A 24,388-nucleotide genomic window follows, 5' to 3' on the forward strand; every position below is an offset into this window, starting at 1 on the left:
GTTGGTCTGGCAATTAAATTGTCATCCAAATATCGGGTTCAGTTGCCTCGATACTCTCTGAGGCCTGGACCCTGCCATCTCGATTTGGCCTGAACCTGACTTTTCCCGGTTGGCCCGGTGGTTAGATCTTTATCCAAACATCAGTTTCAGTCGCTTCAATAAGCTCTGGGGCCCAAACCCCTCCACCTTGATTCAGCCAGTACCTGACCTTTCCGTGTCATAGGCTAAAGGCAAGTCTCAATGGCCCTTGGTCACTGGTTTATCCTGTGCATTGGTCCAGTGTTCATTCTGAAATATCCAGTTGCATTGATTTGTAGGTTATGATTATCTTTGTAATTCACAGCAAGACCGTTGTTAGTGTTGTCAAAGTCTCCATCCAGAATGTAGTTGATTTGCTACAGTAAGTGTGTGTGTGAGAGTGTAAGGGGGCAAAGAGAAAGAGGGGGAGAGACAGAGGTTACAGGTAACTTCGAGACCCTGTTCTACAATCAGTGTATACAGTGACCCTGTGCTTTTCCTTGACTCTTGTGGAAATGCATGGCAAGAAGAAATGAAATAATTTCTTGCAATGTACACAAAATGCTGAAGGAACTCATGGCCTGCTGAGTTCCTCCAGCAATTTGTGTGTGTTGCTTGAATTGCCAGCATCTGCAGAGTTTCTCTTGTTTGAAATAATTCCTTGTTATATTTTTGTTGAAAGGGAATTGCCTTCAATTGACCAGAGGATCAGTGTTCTCCCAATCCATGGGTAAGGTGGTATTTGAATTTCTTCCCACTGCCTCACTCAAAGCCATTTCCTCATCCTATTCACACACTTTATGTCTTTGTTGATGTTTGCTCATTTCTGGTCTGGGTTAATCTGTTAAAGCCTTCTGCTTCCAATTGCCATCATGGTTTCTTTTGTCCCACTACAGATGTGATGGGCACTCACTCAAGTAGCCTTGTATCTTATTCTCATAGATACTGAGTAACCCTTTTGTTGTTCCCAATGCTTTCTATCACAGTTATAGAGCACAGAAAAAGGCTTGGACCTATCGTGTCCAAACTGACTTTTGCACTATTCCTGCCCATCAACACTTGTAGTATAGACGTATATACACATTGGTAGTTTAAGGTTTCATCTTGATACTTCTTAAATTCTGTAAGTGTAACCATCTATCCTAAATATGTACTGTAATCTCTCCTTCCTCATTTTACAACATCTAAAAATGCTATCCTTCACAAAGTCAACCCATCCAGTTGTACTTGTTCCTGAATGAACCTTGATTGTGTTAATGATTTACAAGATTGAAACACCTCCAAGCAATTTTCATTCCACACAGACATCTGCTAACCCCTCAGGCTCTATCTAGTTGGGTAGGTATCACTAGCTGTTGGAAAGGAGATGGTGTCATTTACAGACACAAATGTTTATTGTGGGCTGAAGACATGAAGGGAAACAGGAACGTCACCACTTTCCCATATGGTGTTGCTCACACTTGACTGGTTAGGGAAAGACACCATGAGTTTCTGCAGGTGTCCATAAGATCAGCTGCTATTCCTGCTTTATCAGGGCTTCTGACAACCTCCCACCAAAGTTATAAATGGAGTTAAGCATCTCAGGGTGATTCCTTTACTAGAATGAAGTGTGAGTACAATGTGCGAATGAACTGGATGCCAGAAAAATCCTCGCTCTGTCAAGTCCGTGAGTGATGCGTCTGAAATTTACAAAACTCCTCAGGGATTGACAACATATTGCAGGGGTGATGCTTTCCCTGCTGTGCTGTCTGGAACATGTCAGCAATAGGCTGTATATTCAGGACATGGTCAAGCAGAAACTTCTTTATTCAGTAGAGATTGAATCTTTGTGGAGTCTCTGCATGTAGTCTGAATTTTAGGGCAAAGTGATTCTGAAGTAAAAGATCAGCCGTAATCTTATTGAACTGTGAGGGAGGAGGTACAAGGGCTGCGGTCTGCCGCTGCTTCCATCTCTTTAGTTCTTAATGTGCTTGAAATTGGTTGCACGTTGTGTCTGTGCCGCCTCAATCATTCTGATGTTGAAGCAAACAAATCTCCGGGTCTGGGGCAAATAAACCGTAATGCAGCTGAATGTGGGATGAGGGAAGAATTAGAAATATCATCCATATTGTTGACAATTAGAAACTGATAGAGGTGGCAGAGGAAAGAAGTCTAGGGTGAAAACAAAAATAATTTAAAATAGTCTTGCCAGTCAGCAAACATTAAAACAACTCAAATAAGGTCAAAGTTTGTATTTCAAGATGAGTTCCTGCAGTATCTTGAATGTATTACTTTGATTTCCAGCACCTGCAGATTTTCTCTTGGTTGTGATTATTTCAAGCTGATTTGAATTCAAAACTGGTGTGATTATAGAGTTGTACAGTTCAGAGGCAAGCTCTTCTGCCCATCATATTCATGCTGACTGCGGCACTTATCCCATTAGGAAGCCTTCTAAGCATTAGCTATTCAATGCCTGTCTAGATGCCACTTAACCCTACTAATTCTACATCCTTCCACCACTTCTTCTGGCAGCGAATTTCAGAAATTCTCCTCCTTCTCTGTGAAAACCTGAAGGGTAATTACTGCTGCTGAAGCTGTTGATGCAGGACCTAAGCCTCTGGCACTTCCTTCCTGATGGCAACTGCGAGAAGAGAGCATGGCCTGGATAAGGGGACTCCTTGATAGAGATACCGCTTTCTTGTGGCAGTACTCCTAGTCGGTCTGCTCAATGGTGAGGAGGGCTTTTCCTGTGATGTACTGGGCTGAATCCACCACTCTTTGTAGGCTTTTCTGTTCTTGCCCCTCAGAAACTCCTTCCCCACATTTGTAAACCTGTGTTCTCCTGTTTTTGGTACCACTACCATGAAAAAAAGGATGTTGAAATTTTACCTTCTCTATGCCTCTCAACATGTTATATACCTCTGTCAGGTCACCATACATTTGTTATGGTTCAGGGAAAATTAGCTCAGCCTACCCAGTCTTGTTTGGTTACCTGAATGAGAGGATTTTACTTACATCTTGGTGAATTATCTCCTGTGCGTCAACATCCTTCATACGGAGTAGAAACCAGAACTGCAGACGGTACTCCAGATGCAGTCTAACCCAAAATTTGGTAACAATGAGACATGATATTCCAATTATGTGATATGGAGAGTTAAATCCCAAACACACTAAGAGCTCTTGTAAGGCCATACTTACTGTCACAGTTCCTGCTGTAACGGAAGTAGAAAGAGAATGCAGTGCAGAAACAAAAGAATATCATGAATTCTCTGTTGGGAAAAGATTTAAGAACAAAGCACTTAGAAGTCCGTAAGTTATAAATATTGTAACTGATGAAAGGATTCTTTGCACTAGGAGTAAATCTAAAGATGAGGATCATAAATATGAACAAAAAGATACAACTAAATCACACAGGGAAATTGAATAGAAGTTGGGTGTATTACTGAGTATCACAGGAGCTGGTTGAGACAGATAACACGTACTGCATATTTTAAAAAGGGAACTAGAGAGTGAAGGTATGAGAGAAAGTTATAACTGCTTTGAGAAGTTGAAGGTAAGTAGGTGGAATAGGAGATTATGTGCGTGATATAAGAACTAGCATAGGCCTAACTGTCTTCTGCTATATTCTCTATGGATGTTGCTGCAAATAAAAAACATCAAGGCTGCAAAACAATTCTAAAATGTACCGATGAATTACAAGTAATTTTAATAGCATTGTTAATTAGTAATGGAATACGACATTTTTAAATGGATGGCCTTGAATGTTAATGTTCTAATGGAAAATACTTTGCCTAATATCAAATAATCGTCCTCGTTATGTGCTCTGTTGTATGATGTAGGTGATCAAGGTCTTTGACCAGGCAAATTTTTCTACAGAAGTGGTTTGCCATTGCCTTCTAACGGGCAGCGTCCTTACAAGGTGGGCGACCCCAGCCATGATCAATACTTTCCGGGGATTGTCTGCCTGCCCTGGTCGCATAGCCAGGACCAGTGATATATACTAGCTGCTCGTACGACCATCCACCACCTGCTCCCATGGTTTCACGTGATCCTGATCGGGGTGGGAGGCTAAGCAGGTGCTACACCTTGCCCAAGGGTGACCTATAGGCTAGCAGAGCAAAGGAGCCACCTTGCACTTCTAACCAAAGTAGAGATGCAACTCCCACCTGCCCTCCAAATGCCAAATAATATAATTATTAATTCTCACTGTCAAAAGCCCACTATCCTCCTACAATTTATAACTATACTCCTTTTGTCCACCCCCAAGGTCTTTCACCCGAACATTGCCACCAGTATAATCCATCATCAAATGGCTTTGTTGCACACACCACTTTTGTTATGTTTTTTTCTGGCTGAATTATTTCATGAAGCTCTATGAGAATTCATGTAGGTGGGCCTGAAGTTTGATTTAGGTTTGATGGCTCCTAGCTCTTAGCCTGTCCTGATTTGGTGATTAAGTTGGACTAAGACAAACAAAACATTTCTAGACAGACACAAGAGATTCAGCAGATGCTGGAAATCTTGAGCAACATACATACACAAAATGCTGGAGGAACTCAGCAGGTTAGGCAGCATCTAAGAGAGGAAATTAGATTGATATTTCAGACCAAGAACTTTCATCAGAACAGGAAAGGAAGAGGGCAGAAGATGGAATAAAAAGGTTGGAGGTGTGGAAGGAGCACAAGCTGACAGGTGTTGGTTTAGGGTCTATTTGCCATTTTCCCTGTTTAACTTTGCTTATGCTTGCTTATAAGTTTGGATAATCACCTGCTTATCTGCAAATGCTCCGTGGATTTTCAGTAAATTCAGGATAGCTGGTTCCGTATTTTTGTATCTTCTTTGTCTGTAGCCTGTGTCACATCATGAATTGAAGTGTCTCCTGGTCTGCTCTTATCAAAGAATTTCCTTAGCTGTTTGGTTTGAGGTAGTTTTCAGTATAAGACAACCACAACTTTGTTCTCTATTTTTTCCTTGTCTTCTTTCTTTGGTTCTTAATTATCGTAGATTGAGCTGGTTGTAACCAGATCTTTCCCTCATTTTTGACTCCCAAAGAACCTTCTGGGCAACATTATTTCCAAATCAAATGCAGGTGATAGATGAGTCCAGGTGAGGGGGAAGGTAGGGAGGTGGGAGAGTGGGGTTGATGTAAAAGGCTACAAGATGATTGGTGAAGAGGTAGAAGTCTGAAGAAGGACTACCTACCTTTGCCCACACCTGGTAGTTGAGAGTGGGATCTGAGGATGATGTATGGTCAACCGAGTTTAATTTAGGGGTTGTACTCTTAACTGTTTATTTACTACTAGAGTCACTGCACGGGTCTGAGCTGGTCACAATTGACATGAATGCTTAAGGAGGTGTACTGAATATAAAGAATTCAAGACTGCTGACTTTACAAGGTGAGGCGGGTAAATCTTTGAGCAAGAGGCAAAGAGCCTGCAGAGAGGTAGAAACATGATAAGCAATTGATCAGGAAGAAGGTGGGTGGAACAATAAGAAGAAATGTAAGTTTCCAAAGCAATTTGAAGGTTCCAAATCTGGGGGAGGAGGGGGTTGTTGGAGATAGTTACTAATTCAAGGCTGAAGTTGAAGGGGAAAATCTGAAGTAGTGGGGGGAGAGTGTGGAGGTGGGGGCATTGTCAGATGCCCAACACTTTATTTATTTTTATAAACTTTAGAAACTGTAATTCACATTTTAAGCCTGTTAATATGCACATTTAACAAGGTCACACATGGGAGGTTGATCAAGAAGATTCAGTTGCTTGACATTCAAGATGAGGTAGTGGAGGCCTGTGACTAGGGGATTGCTGTAGGGATCGGTGCTGGATCCATTGTTGCTCATTATCTTGATGATAATATGATTAACTTGATCAACAAACTTGCAGATGACACCATGATTGGGGGTGTAGTGGACAGTGAGGAGGACTATCAGGGCTTGTAGAGGGATCTGGGCCAGCTGGGAAAAATCGGCTGAAAAATGGCGGATGGAATTTAATGCTGACAAGAGCGAGGTGTTGATCTTTGGTAGTACAAACCAAGGTAGGTCTTACACAGTGAACAGTAGGGCATTGAGGAGTGCGGTAAAACAAAGGGATCTGGGAATACACATACATAATTCATTGAAAGTGGCATTACAGGTAGATGGGGTTGTAAGGAAGCTTTTGGAACTTTGGCCTCATAAATCAATGTATTGAGTACAGGAGATGGGAGGTTATGTTGACAGACAGACATACTTTACTAATCCCGAGGGAAACTGGGTTTTGTTACAGTCGCACCAACCAATGTTGAAGACATTGGTGAGGCCTAATTTGGAGTATTGTGTGCAGTTTTGCTCACCTACCCACAGGAAAGATGTAAATAAGATTGAAACAATACAGAGAAAATTTTACAAAAATGTTGCTGGGACTGGAGGACCTGATTATAGGGAAAGATTGAAATAGGTTAGAACTTTATTCCTTGGAACGTAGAAGATTGCGAGGAGATTTGATAGGGGTATACAAAATTATGAGAGTAGGGTAAATTATGAGATAGGGTAAATGCAAGCAGGCTTTTTCTACTGAGGTTGGGTGGGACTACAGCCAGAGGTCTTGGATTAAGGGTGAAAGGTGAAAATTGTTAAGGGGAACATGAGGAGAAACTTCCTCACTCAGAGGGTGGTGAGAGTGTGGAATGAGCTGCCAGCACAAGTGGTGCACGCGAGCTTGATTTCAATGTTTAAGAGAAGTTTGGATGGGTACATGAATAGTAGGGGTGTGGAGTGCTCTGGCCGCAGTGCAGGTCGATGAGAATAGGCAGTTTAAATGGTTCTGCATGTACTAGATGGGCCAGAAGGCCAGTTTGTGTGCAGTAGTTTTCTATGACTATGACACTATTTAATGTGTTAAAATTTAAAGCTTTTGTTTTGTAACTGTGTTAATTGTGTACAATAATAAGCATTGTTGCTGATCCAGGGGTGGAAGTGGATTGTTGGCCCAGACAGGGATCAGCTGAGCACTCGCAGCATCTCTCTGAGTCAACATACATACAGTAATCTCTCAGTATGCTGATCTCTCTGCTTTGGTAATAACACATAACAAAATAACAATGTTTCATTGACTAGACACTATGTAGAAATAGTTTCAAGACAAGTATTTACCTCCAGGATTAACAATGTTTGTGGGAAATGTTGGCACTCAGAAGATTTGGTTCACACTGATCACCAATATTTAATAAGAAAACTCCACTATTCAAATTCTCCTGCCAGTAGATGTGTTCAGATTTCTTCTCATTAAGTTCCATCACCACCTTCCTGATCAATTGCTTTCCATGTTTCTGGCTCTTTGCTTCTTCCTTAGAGATTTTGCAGTGTCGGTAGTCTTGGATACTTTGTATTCAGTCCACTTCTTTAATCATTCATGTTGATTGTGAACAGCTCAGCCCCGTGCAGTGACACTACAAGTAAGTAAGTAGTTAAGAGTACAGCCCCTAACTTAATTACTTCCATTAACAAATCCTCAATTCATATCAACAATTTCCCCATTTCTCGAGTTTCAATTTCTGTATAACCCATGAGGCAACAATGTTTAAATCCTTGTAAGCTCAAAGAAAGTGATTTCCTGTTTGTAGGTCATAGAATTGTACAGCAAAGAAACAGGCCCTTCAGCCCAACTGGTCCCTGCCGACCAAAATTCCCATTAACCAATATCTCTCTAAGCCTTTCCTAACTATCCACAAACAAGAGAAAATCTGCAGTTGCTGGAAATCCAAGTAGTACACAGAAACTGCTGGAGGAACTCAACAGGACAGGCAGCATCTGTGGAAAAGAGGACAGTCGACGTTTCGGGCCGAGACCCTGACGAAGGTTCTCTGCCTGAAACGTCGGCCATACTCTTTTCCGTAGATGCTGCCTGGCCTGCTGAGTTCCTCCAGCATTTTGTGTGTGTTACTTTCCTAACCATGTACCTTTCTCAGTACCTTGCAAATGCTGTTCATGCACTGGCCTCAACTCAATCCACTGGCAGCTCATTCTATATATGGACCACACTATGGGTAAAAAAAACTGTTACCTCTCAGGTTTCTTCTTAACCTCTCCTCTCTCGTAATAACTCCATGTCCTTCAATTCTTGATTCCTCAGCCCTGGGGAAAACACTCTGCACATTCACCCTATCTGTGCCTCTCATTTAGACACCTCTATAAGATCATTCTTCACTCTCCATTGAAGGAAGTCCCGACCAGTGGTGCATTTTGTAAATTTATACACTTTTGAAGTGTCTCCATTATCCCTGATAATTGACTCCAGCATTTTTGCCTCTACTGATGAGACTCTACATCACGAGTACCCAACCTGGGGTCCACGGACATCCTGCTTGAGGGTATTAGTCCATGGCATAAGAAAGGTTGGGAATCCCTGGTCTAAATGAACTACACTCACTGGTACTTTTTTTGATACATTTGTACACTTGCTGATCAGCCAATCACGTGGCAGTAACTCAGTGTATAAAAACCTGCAGACATGGTCAGGAGGTTCAGTTGTTGTTCAGACCAAACATCAGAATGGGGAAGAAATGTGACCTAAATGACTTTGACCATCACATGATTGTTGGTGCCATACAGGGTGGTTTGAGTAATTGCTGATCTCCTGGGATTTCCATGCACAACAATCTCTAGAGTTTACAGAGAACAGTACAAGAAACAAAAAAAACATCCAATGAGCAGCTGCTCTGTTGGCAAAAATGACTTGTTAATGAGAAAGGCCAGACTGGTTCAAGTTGACAGGAAGGCAACAGTAACTCAAATAACCATGCATTACAACAGTGGTGTGCAGAACACATCAAACATGAATGGGCTACAGCAGCAAAAGACCAGGAACATAATTCAGTGGCCTTTTTATTGGGCAGCTCCTTTATCTAATAAAGTAGCCATTGAGTGTACATTTGCTGCTTTCTCTCCCTTCCTGAACAGGGCTCGAGGAGACAATCCTTCAATCTAGGTAACTCCAGACTGTCAAAGCAAACGCATCCTCTGATCATCCAGTTTAAAGGATTTGTCAGTTTTCAGTCTTCATTCTCTTTATTTATTTAAAGATCAAGAATGATAACAGGCCCTTTTGCCCAACAGAATTATAACAGGCCCTTCTGTCTAACAGAATGATAATAGGCCCTTCTGCCCAACAAAATGATAACAGGCCCTTCTCTCCAACAGAATGATAACAGGCCCTTCTGTCAACAGAATGATAACAGGCTCTTCTGCCCAACAGAACAATAACAGGCCCTCCATCCAACAGAGCTATAACAGGCCCTATTATCCAACAGGTCCACTTTGTCCAATTACACCCACATGACCAAATAAACTTCTGACCCCTACATCTTTGGAATGTGGGTAGAAACCAGAGCACTCAGAGGAAATCCACATGCTCACGGGGAGAATGTACAAGCTCCTTACAGACAACGGCAGGAATCGAACCCGGGTTGTTGGTGCAATAATGTGTTATGCGATCTGCTCTTCTCTTGTTTCCTGAATTTTTGGATCCCCGATTTTCCAAGAATATTATTTGTCTCTTACCACTAAGTATTAGGTTAAGTTCCATGTCATTTTGTCATTTTTTCTGTTTGTAAATGGCTGGTGTTACTTTTGGCAATCTTTTTCTATTCACCTTCAGAGCCTTTACAATCTACTGGCATGTCCTTTGCCAGTTTGTTGTGCCTATATTGTCTTTCTCTTTATGAGTTTCTTGATGATTCTGACTCTCTAACATATTAATTTTTGTATTTGAGAAGTCTTTATATTTATTCTGCTTTCCCAATTACCACAGCCAATTTACATAGTTTGTTTTGTTCAGAATTAAGACCCAGATTTGGATTTAACTAAATCAGGTGTTAAATCCTTTCTAAATCTTTTTATTATTATTAGTAATATGGACAGAATACAAATGATATATTAATAAAGAAATTACCAACATACACATTCCATTACATATGAAAAAAAAACATACATAATAGTTACAATATATATGAGTTTACCAAGACCTAAGCCATAAGATATATGTATGGACATAGTAAATCTAAATATTTCATAATGTATAATATAAAGAAAACAGAAAAGGAAAGAAAAAAAACAAAAAAAAAATTCATAATGCAAAACTAGCTAATCTAATAACTATAATGAATAAATAATAAAAAAAGAAACAAAAAAAAGAGAAGGAAAAAAAAAGGGGGGCTGTTTATAATATCTCACAAAAATAAGTATTCATCAATGCCGTCACTTCCGGTCCTCTCAAAATACATAAGCTAAAAGCTGGGAAATCAAATGAACTTGGCACAGGGTCATATTACATCATATGAAAATGTTGAATAAATGGTCTCCATAACTTTTCAAATTTAATAGAAGTCTCAAAAGTACCACTTCTAATTTTTTCTAAATTTAAACATAACATAGTTTGAGAGAACCAATTAAATACAGTGGGAGGATCAATTTCTTTCCAATTCAACAAAATAGATCTTCTAGCCATCAGAGTTAGAAATGCAATCATTCGACGGGCAGAAGAAGATAAATGCAGCGAGTCTAACATTGGTAAACCAAAAATTGCGGTAATAGGATGAGGTTGTAAATCGATATTCAAAACCGCAGAAATAATATCAAAAATATCTTTCCAATATTTCTCCAAAAATGAACACGACCAAAACATGTGAGTTAAAGACGCAATTTCAGAATGACATCTATCACAAATAGGACTTATATGAGAGTAAAAACGAGCTAATTTATCCTTGGACATATGGGCCCTATGTATGACCTTAAATTGTATTAGTGAGTGCTTGGCACATAACGATGATGTATTAACTAATTGAAGAATTCTATCCCAATTCTCACTAGAAATACTAAAACTAAGTTCTCTTTCCCAATCCTTTTTAGTCTTATAAAGAGGCTCTGAACGTATCTTCATAATTATATTATAAAGTTTTGAAATAAGCCCTTTTTGAAAAGGGTCTAATTCAAGTAAACTCTCCAAAGTATCTGAAGGCACAAAATTTGGAAACGTAGAGAGTACAGAACTTAAAAAATGTCTAGTCTGTAAATATCTAAAAAAATGAAATCTCGGCAAGTTATATTTGTTGGATAATTGCTCAAAAGACATGAAACAATTATCTAAAAATAAATCAGAAAATCTTAGTAATCCCTTAGTTTTCCGAGCCGAATAAGCTTGATCTATAATGGAAGGGTGAAAAAAACAATTAGATACAATAGGACTATTTAAAACGAATTGAATCAACCCAAAAAATCTCCGAAATTGAAACCATATACGCAAAGTATGTTTAACTATCGGGTTGTCAATTCGTTTCGGCAATTTAGAAAGAGCAAAAGGGAGAGAAGTCCCTAAAATAGAACCCAGAGCATAAGCTGATACCGATTTAGTTTCTAAACTCACCCAACAAGGGCCAAAAGATCCACCCCCATCTTTCAACCAACATAACAAATATCTAATATTAGCTGCCCAATAGTAAAATCTGAAATTAGGTAATGCTAACCCGCCTTCCTTTTTTGTCTTCTGTAAATATGTTTTACCTAACCTGGGATTTTTATTCTGCCATATATATGAAGAAATTTTAGAGTCAACATTAGTAAAAAAAGATTTCGGGATAAAAATTGGTATCACTTGAAAAATATATAAAAACTTAGGTAAAATAACCATCTTAATAGCATTAATCCTACCTATTAGGGATAAAGACAGAGGTGACCACCTAGTAAACAAACCTTTAATCTGATCAATTAAGGGTAAAAAATTAAATCTAAATAAATCTTTAAGGTTTTTTGTGATTTTGATCCCTAAATAAGTAAAAAAGTCATTAACTAATTTAAAAGGTAAATTTCCATAAATTGGGACCAACTGCTGGAATGGATTTCTCCGGGTTAGAAATGAATAGTAATAAATCATCTGCATACAAAGATAACTTATGAATATCTGTCCCACGATTAATACCCAAAATATCCTGTGATTGTCTGATGGCAATTGCCAAAGGTTCTAAGGCAATGTTAAATAGTAATGGACTAAGAGGACATCCCTGTCTAGTGCCCCGAAACAGGCGAAAAAAGGGAGATCTTTGATTATTGGTAAACACTGAGGCTACTGGAGTATGATAAATCAATTTAATCCATGATATAAATATCGGACTAAAATTTGGTGTTAAATCCGACAGTATTCCGATGGCTCTTTCCCAGGGACTCATTGTCTCTGGATTATAAATTAGCCATAAATTAATATGGTGGCATATTGCACCAACTAATTCTAAGATGATGTGTTCCCTAGTTGGTACACAGAGGTCCTGCAAATTTGATACATGCTATTAATGTGTAGATTTAAAGCTTGTTTGTGATTACTAAACAACCTCTCTGATTTTTATCATGACTGGCACTGTAATTATTGTTAGGAGGCTCATAAAACTACCCCACCCCATGCTTACTGTCCTTTGTAGTCCGTTACTTCACCTGAACTGGCTCTGCATCTTATCCTCTATGGAGAAAAGTTTGACAGGCTCAGTTTGTGTCTACTGGAGCTGAGAAGACGGCAATACAATTCGAGGTGTTAAAGGATCTTAACTGGGAGGGTGTAGAGAAGATAGCTCCCCTTGTGGGAGAATCTGAAACTCGGTAAAGGCCCCTCTTTAAAAAAAGAAACATCCATTTACCACAGAGATGAGATAAATTTATTTTGACTTTCATGTGATAGAACATTGAGCATAGAAATCTACAGCTCATTACAGGCCCCTCAGCCCACAATGTAGTGTGGCCATGTAACCTACTGTAGAAACTGCCTAGAATTTCATGTACCTATCTAAAACTCTCTTAAAAGATCCTATTGTATCCGCCTTTACCACTATCGATGGCAGTGCATTCCATGCACCCACCACTCTGTGTGAAAAACTTTCCCCTGACATCCCCTCTATACCTACTTCCAAGCACCTTAAAACTATGCCCCTTCATGTTAGCCATTTCAGCCCTGGGAAAAAGCCACTGTTTATCCACATGATCATTGCCTCTCATCATCTTATACACCTCTATCAGATCACCTCTCATCCTCCGTCAGTCCAATGAAAAAAGGCCAAGTTCACTCAACCTATTCTCATAAGGCACACTCTCCTATCCAGGCAGCATCTTTGTAAATCTCCTCTGCACTCTCTCTAAATTATCCACATCCTTCATGTAGTGATGTGACCAGAACTGAACACAGTATTCCAAGTAGGGTGTAACTAAGATCTTATATAGCTGTAGCATTATTTTATGACTCTTGAACTCAGTCCCATGGTTAATGAATTCCAACACACCATATGCCTTCTTAACAACACTGTCAACCTGTGCAACAACTTTGAGTGCCCTATCGACATGGACCCCAAATTCTCGCTGATCCTCCACACTAAAAGTCTTACTATTAATACTATATTCTGTTTCTGAATTTGACCTACCTTATAGACAAAAGGTGCAGGAGTAAGCCATTCGGCCCTTTGAGCCAGCACCACCATTCACTGTGATCATGGCTGATCATCCACGATCAGTTCCCTGTTCCTGCCTTCTCCCCATATCCCTTGACTCTGCTATCTTTAAGAGCTCTATCTAACTCTTCCTTGACGGCATCCAGAGAATTGGCCTCCACTGCCTTCTGAGGCAAAGCATTCCATAGATCCACAACTCTCTGGATGAAAAAGTTTTTCCGCATCTCTGTTCTAAATGGCTTACCCCCTATTCTTAAACTGTGGCCTCTGGTTCTGGACTCCCCCAACATTGGGAACATGTTTCCTGCCTCTAGCATGTCCAATCCCTTAATAATCTTATATGTTTCAATCAGATCCCCTCTCATCCTTCTAAATTCCAGTGTAAACAAGCCCAGTCACTCCAATCTTTCAATATAAGATGGTCCTGTCATCCCGGGAATTAACCTTGTGAACCTACGCTGCACTGCCTCAATAGCAAGAATGTCCTTCCTCAAATTTGGAGACCAAAACTGCACACAATACTCCAGGTGTGGTCTCACCAGGACCCTGTACAACTGCAGAAGGACCTCTTTGGTCCTATACTCAACTCCCCTTGTTATGAAGGCCACCATGCCATTAGCTTTCTTCACTGCCTGCTGTACCTGCATGCTTACTTTCAGTGACTGATGAACAAGGACACCTAGATCTCGTCGTACTTCCCCTTTTCCTAACTTGACACCATTCAGATAGTAAACTGCCTTCCTGTTCTTGCCTGTTCTTATCTGGGTTGAACTCCATCTGCCACATCTCAGACTGGTTCTGTACCCTGTTGATGTTACACTGTAACTTCTGACAATGCTCCAGAGTATCCACAACACCCCCAACCTTAGTGTCATCAGCAGAAGTCTGATGAAGAGTCCTTGGATCTCTATTCTTAATAAGGAGGTGGAAGTTGAACCGTTTTAAGACAGAGGTAGATAGTTTCATGGATTTGGAATTGTTTTTTTATTATTGTCACATGTACTGAGACACAAAAAGAGCTTCACATACAAAATGCTGGAGGAACACAACAGGTCAGGCAGCATCTATGGAAATGAACAGTCAACAATTCAGGCTGAGACCCTTCTTCAGGACTGGAAAGGAAGGAGGATGATGCCAGAATGAAAAGGTGAGGGAGGAGAAGAAGGATAGCCAGAAGGTGATAAGTGAAGCCAGGTGGGTGGGAAAGGTCAAGGGCCGGAGAAGAGGGAATCTGATAGGGGAGGAGAGTGGAGCATAGGCGAAAGGGAAGGAGGAGGGGCACCGGGGGAAAGTGATAGGCAGGTGAGAATAGGTCAGAGGCCAGAGTGGGGAATAGACGAAGAGGGGAGGGGGAATTTTTTTTTACCGGAAGGAGAAATAAATATTCATGCCATTAGGTTGGAAGCTGAGCTCATGAGTGTGTGGGTGGTGGGATATAATTTGGGAAATTATGAGGTCATCCACCTTCATGCCGATACCAGGGAAGCAGGGTATTTCTTCAATGGTGAGAGATTGGTAAATGTTTATTTTTAAAGGTGTGCTTGTGCACTGACAGCCATAATGAAGGTGCTGAAGTTAGGACAAACAACATGTTAATTTTTTGTGGGTAGATTTGAGTAGAGCAACAGAAATGTCTTATTTTAATTATATAGTTGTGTGGTGAGATTTGTATCTTGAGCATTGTGTACAGTTCTCATCACCTTATCTCGTTTTAATAGACTAAGTTCAGCAGACTGGTTCCAAAGATGGTTTGTCATATGAAGAGTGATTGACTGGGACTAGATTCCCTAAACAATGGAGCTGACCACATTGAAAGTTACACAATTCTTACAGGGTCTGGGGAGTGCTGAGTCATGGCTAAAGTCACAGGAAGGAATGTAGGACAATTTAAGATTGAGATGAGGTGGAATTTCTTTTGAGTAATCTTTTGAATTCTCTGCCTCGGAGAACTGTGGAGATTTAGTCCGGGTTCATTCATAAATTGGTTATTATTGTCAGATGTACCAGGTACAGCTAAAAAACCTCTTCTTTGCATAGCAGACTTATAGATAATTTCATCACAAATGGGTAGTTCAAGGGAAAAGCAATAAGAGAATGCAGAATAATCTGTAACAGCTACAGAGAAAATGCAGTGCAGGCAGGCAATAAGGGGCAAGGCCATGGTGAAGTAGATTATGAGCTCAAAACTCCATCTTATTGTACAAGGTAACTATTCAATAGAAATATGGCAGTAGGATAGAAGCCGTCCTTGAGCCAGTGGTACATGCCTTCAGGCTTTTGTATCTTTTGGTTCATGGCAGAAAAGGGGTGTGTAGGGTCTTTGATTATGCTGGCTGCTTTACTGAGGCAACAAAAAGAGTAGACAGAGTCCATGGAGGAGAGGCTGGTTTCATGATGCACTGAGCTGTGTCCACAACTCAATGCAGTTTCTTGAGGAGAGCAGAGCAGTTACCATGTCAACCATTATTCATCCATGGATGCTGCTTTCTACAGCACTTTGGTGTGGTTCTATGGGAATGTGCCTTATCTGTTTAGTCTCCTGAGGAGATTGAGGTTCTAGTCATGACCACAGCATCCAAGTGGCTGGATAGGACAACCTCAGCTCCAGCACTTCATAACACAGGTCAAAGATTACTGGGTGATATGAAAACAAGGGGAATGAACAAGACTTAGAGATGAGCTAAAAGAGATGTTCTGATCTGGTACATGAGGGAACAAGTTTGAAGGCTGAGGTATCTGCTCCTGCTCCAATTCCTTTGTTTATTGCTTCTTGTAACCGCTATTTATTGGACCTGTTTTGAACTGTCCATAATGTAAGTATATCCCTCCTTGAAGAAAATGACTAAAACTAGACAGAGTACAGTAGATTACTCAACAAAACCTCTGTGTATTTTCCCTTTGCATCCTCTTTATATTCTGCTCTCAATGTGTGAGGAGCCTCATTTTAATGTTTCAGTGATACCCCACTTGCTTCTGTGGAGTTATGTCCTGTCTCTCCTAAATATGCATGACATGTGAAGTGGGTATTGTGCAACATTTGGGTTAGGGGAGTTGCTGATACATCACTGATTATTATCATTTTGTTTTGTAGATTCATCGGAGGTCGTGGGCTGAGGCCGGCAGTCTTGCCCATTGCTGCTTGCCCTTGAGAAGACGTTGTTGCCACCTCCTGAACTCTTGTCGTGATGATGATGAATACCCTCTGGTAGAGCTTTTAAGTGGGAAGCTCCAGGAATTACCCTCCTCTGCTGAAAATTGTTTCATTTGCAGCAAATTCTTCCACCTTATGAAACAACATCATTTGAACAAAGCCCCGAGAACCAGTTAATGTCTGCTTGCTCAGACTGTTTTTGAAATGTAGCCACTGTTGTAACAGGGATATGCAGCATTATTTTTACTCCTCTATAGAGCCTCACAACAGTAGTGAAATGATTACAGACAAATAATGTCTTTTCTTATCAGCTAAAGAGCAAGTACTAGCCAGCACCGGAACACAGGATCTTCATGTCCATTTGTTGGAGCATTCACTTTAAACTTCTCATCCAGGGAAGATGAAGCTGTTTAACTCTGGAACTTGGTTGTCCAGTTTTCACAAGTCACCTCTCCATCATTACCAATTTGTCCTTTGCTATATCGCTCTCAAGAGCTGCTGCTGCTTTCCACGGGAACCATCTTCATTCCAGTACCTTACTCCATAACTGTGCCTGACCTTGCATGAGCAAATGGGAATTATGGCAAAAGCAGCACTTCCCATCGCCCCAGTCCAGCGAAGTTCACTTTCTCAGTCAGGTCAATAGATAATACCATTCTCCCCTCATAGTCCGAGGACTCACTTGCACCAAATGTGTAAAATCTGTACTTTGCACTTTGGACTGAGCCATTGTAACTTCAGGAAGAGTATTTAATTCTCTGTGACAGTGAGTAAGATTTAGACAATGGGAATAGAAATAGGTCATTTAGTCCGTCGAGTCTGCTCTGCTATTTCATCATGGCTGATCTATTTCCCTGCCTTCTCCCCATACACTTTCACACCTTGACTAATCAAGAACCTATCAACTTTAAATACCAATGGCCTGGCCTGCACAGCCACCTGTGGCAAGGAATTCAATAGATTCACCATTCTCTGGCTAAAGATATTCCTCCTCATCTCTTTTCTAAATCAACATCCCTCTAATCTGAGGGTGTGCCCCCTGGTCCTAGACTCCCCCATCGTAGGAAACATCCTCTCCAAATCCACTATATCGAGCCCTTTCAACATTCAATAACATTCAGTGAGATTCCCTCTCATTCTTCTTAAATTCCAGCAAGTAAAGGCCCAGAGCCATCAGCCACTCCTCATGTGATAAGTCTTTCATTTCCAGAATCACTCTTGTGAACCTCCTCTGAAACCTCTCCAATGTCAACACATCATTCCTTAGGTAAGAGGCCCAATACTCCTCACCAGGGCCTTATAAAGTCTTAGCATTACATCTTGTTTTTGTGTTCTAGTCTTCTTGAAAGGAATACTAAATATTGCATTTGCCTTCCAGACCACCAACTCAACCTTCAAATTAGCCTTTGAAGAATCCTGCACGATGTTTCCCAAGTTCCTTTGCACCTTGGATTTTTGAACTTTCTTCCCATTTACAAAATAGTCTATGCTTTCATTCCTTCTACCAAAGTGCATGACCATACACTTCCCAACACTGCATTCCATTTGCCACCTCTTTGCCCATTCTCCTGATCTGTCCAAGTCCTTCTGCAGCCTCTCTGCTTCCTCAATACTGCCTGCTCCTCCAGCTGTCTCCGTATTATCTGCATATCTAGCTACAAAGCCATCGGTTCCACCATCCAAATCATTGATATATAACATGAAAAGAAGCAGTCCTAACACAGACCCTTGTGGAATACCACTGTTCAGCAGCAGCCAATCAGAAAAGCTTCCCTTTATTCCCACTCTTTGTCTTTTGCTATTTGGCCAAGGATAGTATCTTTGCCTTAATGCCATAAGCTCTTATCTTGTTAAGCAGCCTCATGTGTGGCACTTTGTCAAACTCCAAATGCACAACATGCATAGGTTCTCCTTTGTTTGTCCTGCTTGTTATTTCCTTAAAAGAATTCTAACAGATTTGTCAGGCAAGATTTTCTCTTAAGGAAACCATTCAGCCTATTTTATCATGTGTCTGAAAATACCCCAAAACCTCATCCTTAGTAATGGACTCCAACATCTTTCCACCACTGAAGTCAGGCTAACTGGCCTATAATATCCCTCCTTCTGTCTCCCTCCATTCTTAAAGAATAGAGTAATATTTTCAATTTTCCAGTCCACCAGAACCATCCCAGAATTGACTAATTCTTTAAAGATTATTACTAATGTCTCCACAATCTCTTCAGCTACCTCTTTCAGAACCCTGGGGTGTAGACCATCTGGTCCAAGTGGCTTATCTACATTCAGACCTTTTCCTTAGCACCTTCTCCTTAGTAATAGCAACTGCACTCACTTCTGCTCCCTGACACTCTCACAGGTCTGGCATTCTAGCGGTCTCCACAGTGAAGATGAATGGATAATACTTATGTAACTCTCGCTTTGCCTAGCAGCTTAATATAGGGGGCGATAACCCCCTGCTCAGCCAAACTTAAGAAATATCATTTAGGAGGATGCTGCGCGATGTGCCTCGTATTACAAATCAGTACCCCGAAATAACAAACAGTACACAATATGCGATTAAACGATTAAGCTTTGTAACTCTTACTTTGACTATATGGTTAGTGGAGAAACAAAATTTTAAAAAAGGGCCCAATCTTATTAAACAGTCTGTGCACAAAGTTGGAGCTCATTCACAGGCTGATCGGTCCCCATTGACCTCTTCCGATCGTCACTGCCCTTCGGACCCTCGTTCCGAGTCCACCCCGTCTGACGGCCTACCAAATTTCCATTTGCGTCTTCTCTCTTCTCTCTCTCTTGCTCTGGCCAAAAGCCCACAAAATCAACTGCTTCCAAATTCACAAGACAGGACAACAAAATCCTGATTGGCTAACATGCATCCCACAGTCCTGTTATCTCCAGCCATAACCCAAACGTTGCTGCTACAGAGAAACTGCTACCTCAGCAGTGAACATTACAGAGAAGCCATTACATTAGCAGTGAAACCTTACAGTGCGTTACACTCTTCTCCCACCAAATTTAAATCATGTCCTCAATGACATTGAGATAATTCGACAATCCTACCTGCAAAACACAAAGCCCAATCCAGGTGCCAAAGGCAGTGACATAGCTCCCCAGAACAGTAGAGATCACACCCTGTTCCCCTGGCATTACATAGGCCAACCTATCCAGTGGTCTCCTAACTCTCTGAGATCTCTGTACCTCTTCACCTAACTCTTCAGGCTCAGATGCTACTGGGGATACTTCAGGTCTACTTGGCGAGTCCTTCCCCCAATCTATCACTCTTGTCCCCCTGCAACTCAGAGTCCTCTGTCCCATGTGCAGGCTTCCTCTCTTTCAGGGTCCCGCTGTAACCGAGGCTGCTCACAGATAGTCCCCCCCCGCCACTTCACCTGACTCAGTGGGAGAAGGACCAGGAGTCTCTACCTCAATCAATGGGGAGTTAGTGAACAGCAGCATGTACCACACATCCAGATCATCATCCTCCGAATCAGTATCCCTCTCATGGGCAGGGCTCGGCCCAGCCTCTCCCTTTGTGGGCCCTGCAGTCACCCCGCGTTTTCAGTGTCCTCTTACTAGGTGTAGACTCCAAGTCAGGCTCTGGGTCCACCTGCACCTCTTGACCCAGGGGCAGCAGGTGGTTCCGATAGAGAATCCTGACAGGTCCATTCCCATCTGCTGGATTCACCCTGAAAACTGGTAGGTTTGGCATCTGACTCTCCAACATATAGGGTGTGGCTGCCCAGCGGTCAGCCAGCTTGTGCTTTCCAGGTAATCTTATGAGGACTCGATCTCTCAGCAGGAGTTGGGAGAACTTTTTGATCATACCTCCTCTTATTTCCTCGATTCTGCTTGACGGCCACAACCCCAGCCAATTCAAAAGCCCTTTTCAGCTCTCTCCTCATATCAGACAGATACTTCAGATGCTTTGGTAGTAAGTCCCCCTCGTCAGTCCCAAAACAAAGGTCAATGGGAAACCTCGCCTCGCTCCCAAACATCAGATAATATGGAGAGTACCTGGTAGCTTCATTTCGGGTACTGTTGTAACTGTGAACCAGATGCCCAATATGTTGACTCCACCTGCTCTTCTTGCTGAACTTGAGTCCCGAGCATGTCTAGCAAGGTCAGATTAAACCTCTCAGGCTGGGGATTACCCTGCGGATGATAGGGCATGGTCCTCAACTTCTCAACTCCAAGCATGCCTGGTAACTCATAGATGAGTCTGCTCTCCAAGTCCCATCCCTGGTCACTATGTATCCTCCTGGGAAGGCCATAATAAACAAAATACTTCTCACATAACACTTTTGCAACCATAGTCGCCCTCTGGTCCTTGGTAGGAAAAGTCTGCGCATATCTGGCGATGACTAAGACATTTGACGTGTTGCTGGCCTCAGGTTCTGTGGACAGGAAATCCATACACACCAGGTCCAGGGGCCCTGCACTCTGCAAGTGGGACAAAGGAGCTGCCCACGTAGGCAGTGTCTGCTGCAAATGCATGACTTGCAGTATTCTTCGACCTCCGACTTCATTCAGGGCTAGTAAAACCGGTCATTGAGCAATCCATAGGTCTTTCCCACACCCAAATGTGCAGAATCATCATGGAGTGACTTCAATGCCATCCTCCCACACTTCTCGGGCAGAACCAGCTGGCAACGCCGAGGTCGGTCCAGGGGTGACGTGACCCGGTATAGGATCTGGTTCCTCAGCTCCAACCAAGACCATTCTTTCCATAATGGAGGCACTGAAGCATGTTTCGTCTTCTCCAACTGAGCCATGTCTCCCTTTTCGACCGCCGCCCAAATGGTACCAATGCCTGGATCATTTCACTGAGCAGCAGCCACTTCCCCAGAACTCAATTCCAGCAGCTGATTTGTCTTCAGAGCGGTCAGGTTACAGTAAACTTGGGGTATGGCATCATCAGAAGCCCCCAATTGATCCACTGCTCGATCCTGCCCCTCCGCCTTAATGGTGATGGCAAACTGACACATGTCCTTCAACCCAGGAGCAGGAACGCTCTCCCACTCCTCGTCCCTGTCCAGTCCCTCATGCACCCGTCCGGACAAAGCATCCGCATCAATGTTCCAGCTCCCCGGCCAGTACTTCAGGCTGAAATCATAGGCAGACAACGATGCCAGCACCGATGGCCTGTAGCATCTAGTTTGGCTGAGGTCTGGATATAAGTTAGGGGTTGTTGTCTGTCCTCACCTTGAACTTGGCCCCGTGGAGATAGTCACTCAGTTATCCACCACCGCCCATTTCAACACCAGGAATTCCAACTTGTGCGTGGGATAGTTTCTCTCGGAGGGTGACAAACTGCTGTTGACAAACGCCACAGGCCTCAACCCAGTGCCCTGATCCTGATACAGGACGCTCCCTAAAGCATCTCGGCTGGCATCCATGTGCAGTACATACGGCAATCGAGGGTCTGCAAAAGCCGGCACTGGTGCCTGGGTCATCAGCTCCTTCAGCGACTGAAAGGCCTCACATTTTGCATCCCACCTCAGTCCAAAGGGCTCCGACAGGTTACCCTCCACCCTCTTTATCTTCCCCAAGGGAGGGTAATCACTCAAAAACTGATTCAGTGGGTGACTCACTTTGGCATAGCTCTTCACAAATCTCTGATAATAACCACAAAACCCAAGGAACAAGTGCAGAGCGCTCACAGTCCGGGGCCTTGGCCAAGTGGCCACTGCTTCTATCATAGCCGGGTCTGTAGCTACTCCATTCCGTGAGATTATGTGTTCAACATAGCTAACAGACATTTTGCAGAACTGGCACTTCTCCAGGGAAAGTTTTAACCCTTCAGCTTTCGGGCTGCCAAGCTCCTTCAGTAGCCTCGCATCATGTTCTCCCAAGGTGGATCTAAACACTATGAGGTCATCCAAATACACCAACACCTCAAGCAAGTTCATATCCCCCACCGTCTTCTCCATGACCTGCTGGAAGGTTGCAGCAACTCCGGATATGCCCTGGGGCAACCTTTCGAACTGGAAGAATTCCAGGGGACATATAAATGCCGTCTTCTCTTTGTCACTCATGAGGATCTGGTGATATCCACTTCTCAAGTCCAGCACACTGAACCACCTCACACCACTCAGACAGGCCAGCGCATCTTTGACCCTCGAGACCATACACTGGTCAGGGACTGTGTGCCTGTTTAGAGTCCTATAACTCACACACATACATACCTTCCTGTTCTTCTTCCAGGCCACTACAATTGGGGATGCATATGGGCTTCAGGACTCAGTGATGATCCCAGCTTCCTTCAACTTACACAAATGCTGCCACACATCTTCCACGTCTGCAGGGGCCAGTGGCCGCAACCTCTCTCTAAACGGGGTGTCCTCGGTCACCCAGATAGTGTGGCCAGTACTCTTGGAACAACCCACATCAAACTCGCCAATGGAAGAGACACCCTTAAGCTTCAACATCTTCTGTACCAGCCTCCTTTCCAACCCGGCGGCACCAGTGAGTCCTCAAAGTTGAGTGACTCAGTGGTCAACTTTCCCCCCTTTTCCAGTGGTTTCTCCCCGGCGTGCCTCACAGGGACACTAGACATTACTGTCACCAGGAACAAATGCGCCAGGGGCATTCCCTGCTTGAAGGTGACCTTTCTCTTCGTAGTGTTCCTGACGATCACGGCCATCCTGCTTGCCTGTACAACCGAGGGCTTCTGCTTCACTAGTAGCCCAGCAGGAAATCCTGACTCCCCCTTGTGGTCCACTAAGAGGGCTTTGCCCTCAGACACTCCAGGAAATTTGGAGGTCCGCATCACTCTCGCTACTTCCCCGGGCCGTACCTCCGTTGGCTTCGACTGGGTGAACCACACAGTCTTTTGTTTAAATTTGGTATCCAGCCCAATGCTGCCACACACTTCCTCAAAAGCAGCCGGAAACACCAGGTGCACCGACAATGTCCTCAGAAAACTCACCAGCCTTCTCCTTGCACGCCCCCATGAGCCTCCTCACAAGGGGGGGTATTAGTCCCCACCAGAATTGAAACACCACCCTTCTCACCAGGGTCCGGACAAACCAACACCACCGTATCAAGAACCTCAGACACTCCCACATCGGCCTCTGAGAACTCCAGTTCCACTGACAAGTAACTATTGTATGGATAATCACCAGCATCGAGACCCCAGATCTCCAGTGCACTGAATGGCGTCAAGGGTAAATGCTTCAGATACTGGTTGTAAAACGAACAGTACAGTAACATGACCTGCGACCCGGTGTTGAGTATGGCTTTAGAATAAATATCCTCCATCCCTAGTGACACACTGGAGCGTGGTCCCACTAAGCATTCAGGAATAGGGTCTTTTACTTTCGGGAGTTCCTTGGTACATTGCTGAGCACGTGTTCCCCCAGAGACAACAGGCTGGTCCTTCAATGGGTCTCCTCTACGTTTTTCCAATGACTCTCGCTGCTGAGGTACCCAGGGGCTCACTCTCCTTATGGCATGATGCCTGCTGCCAGCAGCCCTCTGCATTGTTCATCCCCTTGGGGAATCCCCCCCACCATCAGCTCCATCATATGGGGGGGTCACACCTGCTGATAACAGCCGACATACCTCCATTATCAACTCTGCCACAATATTCTCTACCGCTCCCCGGGGTAGGCTATCTGTGATCACTTCACAGCAGGGGTCTATTAACCAGGGATCGTACCCTTCTGACTGAGTCCTCCCACACCTCCACAGCGTTCTCCTCTTCCCATACCTCTCTGATCAGCTCAACAAAAGATGGAGGGGGGTGTGTCTTACAAGACTGTTGGAGACCCCAAGCAATCAGGT

The 24,388-nt window shown here is 42.9% G+C and overlaps 1 protein-coding gene across 5 annotated transcripts in view; it reads left to right on the forward strand.

Moving 5' to 3' along the window:
- LOC132395842 (protein spinster homolog 1-like) overlaps nucleotides 1-20,226 on the forward strand; it is a 209,040-nt gene extending 188,814 nt beyond the window's left edge. For 4 of the 5 annotated variants that reach the window (XM_059972954.1, XM_059972950.1, XM_059972951.1 and 1 more), the window contains 2 exons: nucleotides 701-748; nucleotides 16,547-20,226. In XM_059972954.1, the coding sequence (XP_059828937.1) occupies nucleotides 701-748; nucleotides 16,547-16,569 (71 nt within the window). In that variant the 3' untranslated portion in view covers nucleotides 16,570-20,226. The remainder of the gene's footprint in view (nucleotides 1-700; nucleotides 749-16,546) is intronic. The other variant, XM_059972952.1, reaches the window with a different exon arrangement.
- Nucleotides 20,227-24,388: the final 4,162 nt, after the last annotated feature.

This window comes from Hypanus sabinus, chromosome 6 (genome assembly GCF_030144855.1).
Source record: "Hypanus sabinus isolate sHypSab1 chromosome 6, sHypSab1.hap1, whole genome shotgun sequence".
Classification (NCBI taxonomy): domain Eukaryota; kingdom Metazoa; phylum Chordata; class Chondrichthyes; order Myliobatiformes; family Dasyatidae; genus Hypanus; species Hypanus sabinus.